This window comes from Camelina sativa, chromosome 4, assembly GCF_000633955.1.
Source record: "Camelina sativa cultivar DH55 chromosome 4, Cs, whole genome shotgun sequence".
NCBI lineage: Eukaryota > Viridiplantae > Streptophyta > Magnoliopsida > Brassicales > Brassicaceae > Camelina > Camelina sativa.
This window is the reverse complement of record NC_025688.1, coordinates 13,435,589-13,440,561: the sequence shown is the minus strand read 5'-3', so window position 1 is coordinate 13,440,561 and position 4,973 is coordinate 13,435,589. Positions and strand designations below refer to the sequence as shown.

The 4,973-nt window shown below is 37.0% G+C and overlaps 1 protein-coding gene across 1 annotated transcript in view; it reads left to right on the top strand.

Annotated features, from left to right (window-relative positions):
* Window positions 1-2,391, top strand: part of LOC104780436 (exosome complex exonuclease RRP46 homolog) — a 4,363-nt gene extending 1,972 nt beyond the window's left edge. The window contains exons 7-9 of the mRNA XM_010504937.1: window positions 355-422; window positions 504-636; window positions 2,077-2,391. Of these exons, the coding sequence (XP_010503239.1) occupies window positions 355-422; window positions 504-636; window positions 2,077-2,189 (314 nt within the window). The 3' untranslated portion in view covers window positions 2,190-2,391. The remainder of the gene's footprint in view (window positions 1-354; window positions 423-503; window positions 637-2,076) is intronic.

Sequence of the window (4,973 nt, the reverse complement as noted above, 5' to 3'; positions counted from 1 at the left end):
ATTTACTGTTGCTGTATCAAACACATAATCCGGTATATGCAATGCCGATTTGAGCATTTATATAGTTTTTAGTAGTGAAAGCTTGTAATCCTATAAGCTGGGAGTGTGAATATGTGTTAGTGAAATAATTGGTACATTAATATAGAAGATAGTATTGGCTGCTTGTTCCTTGATTCAATTCTGTGTAGCTTCTACCGTGTGCGATAAATGCAGCATGTGCAGCGCTTGTCGATGCAGGAATCCCTATGAAGCATCTTGCTGGTACTTCTTTGCAACTTTATACTCTTCTCTAATTGACTTTGTGAACTTTGTGTGTTTTCTTCTTACTATTTTATCGGCGTTTCTACTTTTCAGTTGCTATATGCTGTTGCCTGGCTGATAATGGATACGTTGTACTCGATCCGAACAAGCTTGAAGAAAAGGTTATTTGAAAACCTTGTTGTCCATTACTGTTATCTTTTCTTTTGGGTCTTGCTTGTACTTACTTGAACTGCAATGGACAGAAAATGTCGGCCTTTGCGTATTTAGTCTTTCCAAATACAACTCTCTCTGTTCTTCCGGAAGGATCATCAGTAGCGGAAGGCGAGCCAGTAGAGCATGGGATCATTACATCAGTTACCCATGGAGTAATGTCTGGTACTGTTTTAACTTCTATTTCTTGAATATAATTCACTATGTTGAAGCAGTTTTATATGGACTATATGTTTTCATGAATTTGTTTATCAATCACTGCATCATGTGTAATTCTGAATTCACTTTTGTTTCTGTGNGCTGCAGTTTATGGACCTAAAGCAGGAACAAAGAAGAATGAAAATGCTGAGAAGGCTTGTTTTGAAGTCATATGGAAGCCTAAAACCGGGCAGATTGGTACTCGTTAAATTCAGTTGTAGTTCAATCATTTCTTTATGTTTCTTTGTTGCTTGAGTATGTGGTACAAGTGATTCTTGGTTTTAAGATTCTGACTGACTTTTACTTTGCATAATGATAGGGAAAGTAGAAAAGGAGTGTGAGATGATACTGAAAAGGACGATACAGAGTATTTGTGTTTTGACAGTTAATCCAAATACCACCACCTCTGTGATAATTCAGGTGAGCAGCGCTATTCAGTGTTGTGTATATCGATTCTTCATCCATTTTAGTACCTCTCCACTCCTTTGTAATAATTGTCCTGCCTTGTATGATTCTCAATTTATCAATTTGAGTTGTTTCTGATGTTTTCTTTTTTTTGGCTCCCGTGTAGGTTGTACATGATGATGGTTCTGTATCCTTTTTTCTGGTCCTTGCCCCTTGGAAACCGTTTACTGTTGCTGTATCAAACACATAATCCGGTATATGCAATGCCGATTTGAGCATTTATATAGTTTTTAGTAGTGAAAGCTTGTAATCCTATAAGCTGGGAGTGTGAATATGTGTTAGTGAAATAATTGGTACATTAATATAGAAGATAGTATTGGCTGCTTGTTCCTTGATTCAATTCTGTGTAGCTTCTACCGTGTGCGATAAATGCAGCATGTGCAGCGCTTGTCGATGCAGGAATCCCTATGAAGCATCTTGCTGGTACTTCTTTGCAACTTTATACTCTTCTCTAATTGACTTTGTGAACTTTGTGTGTTTTCTTCTTACTATTTTATCGGCGTTTCTACTTTTCAGTTGCTATATGCTGTTGCCTGGCTGATAATGGATACGTTGTACTCGATCCGAACAAGCTTGAAGAAAAGGTTATTTGAAAAACCTTGTTGTACATTACTGTTATCTTTTCTTTTGGAGTATTGATTGTACTCACTTAAACTGCAATGGACAGAAAATGTCGGCCTTTGCGTATTTAGTCTTTCCAAATACAACTCTCTCTGTTCTTCCGGAAGGATCATCAGTAGCGGAAGGCGAGCCAGTAGAGCATGGGATCATTACATCAGTTACCCATGGAGTAATGTCTGGTACTGTTTTAACTTCTATTTCTTGAATATAATTCACTATGTTGAAGCAGTTTTATATGGACTATATGTTTTCATGAATTTGTTTATCAATCACTGCATCATGTGTAATTCTGAATTCACTTTTGTTTCTGTGTTGCTTCAGTGGACGATTATTTCCTGTGTGTAGAGAACGGTCACGCTGCTACGGCTAGCTTATCTGCATTTTTTAGAAAGAACTTCCAACAAAGCCAAAGAGATTCATCCAAAGCCGGGTAAAAAGCACGAATCCATAATGATTCCATGAGATTTTGAACGGTTTCATAATTCTCCTGTTGTAGCTTTTATCGAACCCTTATCGTCCATGTGTCTAATCAGAAAAGAAATGCTAGGGGCCTACTAGGATCTTGTATCGTTTAGATATGTTGCGAACAGGTGAACCTCGTATCTTTAATACAAATGGCAGCCATGATTAGTCAGAGCTAATGATGTCTGAATCTGAATTACTTGTTTCCTTACCTATCATCATCTCTTGACATTCTTTCTTTATATCAAAGCACCCAATCTAATTTGGCTAGGAATTAGCAATTTACTCATCTTTATGGTTCACTGTAAATTGTAAGTTTATTTTAAGTTTCTAATAACTAAAGCAATTGATTTCAATTATCCACGATACATACGGTAGATAAGAGTAGCAAGCTTAAAAGATACAAATTGACACCTATTTGAATAAACACTCTCGATATGAGACACAAAAAGCGGTTTATACCAAAAATACATTATTCATTACTACTAAAGTACTTATACAAGAAGTTGTGATTATATTATGATCAAATTTGCAAGTGTTTCAAGAGACCCTCTACTTGCACTCGATCTTTCTTGGCTTTGGCTTTAGCTTTCTTTGCATTACGTTTTGTCCTCAAAGCTTCGACCATCATCAACTTCAAAAGCTGCGGTTGATCTACGACAAAATACTCGTCTCCAAATTCCAACTGTCCAGAGCCTTTAACTCGTTTAAAGCCATGAGAACGAAGCTTGGAGACAAAACATGAGAAGTTGACACCAAATTCAACGCACGTCGGCATAATCTTTCTGCGAAACTCTCCCACGTTCCAGATAATGAAACTGTTCTTGCTACCCCACGAGATGATTGAATCCGTTGACGGATCATCAACAACCTGATAGACTCTGACGTAGAACGAAGACAATCCCCTTGGGAAACAATTGTGAACCAGATGGATCATCAACAACCTTTAAGTCTAGGAAATTGATTTTTTAGGGTTTGAGAATTATTAACAAGATGCGAAGCATTATTTTTTTATTTATAGATAAATAATGACGGTTTAAGATCGGATCATCATCTAATCTTTCAGCGGACATGATTAAAAGTTACAAATTTTCCTTTTCCTTTTTCCTATTTTCCTTTTTGCTCTTTTGTTTCCATTTTCGGATTTTGCATAGTTCTACCGTATTGAACCGAAAAACTTTAATTCGGTTCGGTTGTAAACCAAATTGTTTTCTTCTAATTCAGTTAGTTAATTAAAACCAAATTCGATTTTGCATAGTTCTTCTACCCCCCGTATTGAACCGAAAAACTTTGATTCGGTTCGGTCGTAAACCAAATTGTTTTCTTCTAATTCAGTTAGTTAATTTAACACAGTTGTGTTCGGCCGGTTCGGTTCGGTTCGGTTCTTTCAGTAGGTTGGATTTGTCTTCCAATAGTTGTGATTTGAAAGACTCACACTGTTGAAGTTTGAGAGAATGACGACAATGTCGGATCTGTCGGAGGAATTGCTAGAGGAGATACTCTCTAGTCTCTACGGTAACATCTCTGAAACTTGCAGAAAGTGGAATGCTTTATTGAAAAAATCAGATTTTTGGTAAAACAGAGAAGCAGCAGTTTCGGGGATTCATGATGATTGATTATAGAGTTTGTTCCGTGAGACTCAACCTGCAAGGAATCCAAAACGAAGACTTGGTTGACCCATTAATAAAGCAGGTAGCTTTACTTGATCGAATGAAGATATCTAAAGTGTTTCACTGTGACGGCTTGTTGCTATGTGTTGTTAAGGGCTTTTGGTATGGAACCCGTATCTGGGTCAAACGAAGTGGATCCAACCCAGAAAGGAAATAGTTATCTTTTTTGGGTCTAGAGAAGATGAGATGAGAAAGAGAAGGAGAGAGAAGAAAGATTGAAGATAGTTTACTCTGTTTTGATTTCACAAGTGAGAGATTTGGACCGTGTCTGCCTGTGCGTCTGCAGTTTCACTCTTATCGTTCAGAGACTTTGACTCTGTCTTGTGTTGGAGAAGAGAAGCTCTCTGTGTTTAGTTACCACCGAATAACATTTAGTGTATATGAGTTTTGGGTTACGAGTAAGACTTGATCCCAATGCAGTGTCTTGGAGCAAGTTTTTGAGATTGTTCCGTGGTTCTGATGTTGCCATTGGAGCTGGGAGTTATTTCATTGACCAGGAGGAGAAATTTGCTGTGGTTTTCGATCTTGATTACAAATATGAACACATAAGGTAGTAGTGTGGCATATGAGTAGGGGTTGATATAGTGGTCTCGTTTAAGGTTCAGGCATGTACGGTAATGGTGAGATGTACAAACAGTGTTCTAGATGATTGTTATGTAAGCCTTATCTAACTAACTTCACCTGTCATTGAAAAAGTGAAGCGACTACGTTTGGTAGGTTCGGTATTGGTGGATTCGCACACCCAAATAGATCCCGTGAGTTGCAGTATCTTCCCATGATTTGAGAGTTTGTTTTGATTTTGAGACTTCTGGAATATTGTTACTATTCAATGATGTATATACAATATTCATTTGTCATCCATCTCAATAAGGTAGCTCCCTTGTAATATTTTAACTGCCTTGTAAAGGTCCCAGTTTATCAATTTTAGTTGTATCTGATGTTTTTTAGCTAAGATGATTCTATATCCCCAGCTTTTGTTTCCTTTCTTTTATGCAGGGGTTCAAATTTTAGGCTATCCTTCATGTATATCCTACTCTGTTCATTTTGATTAATGATATTAACATTATTATCAAAAAAAAAAAAAAA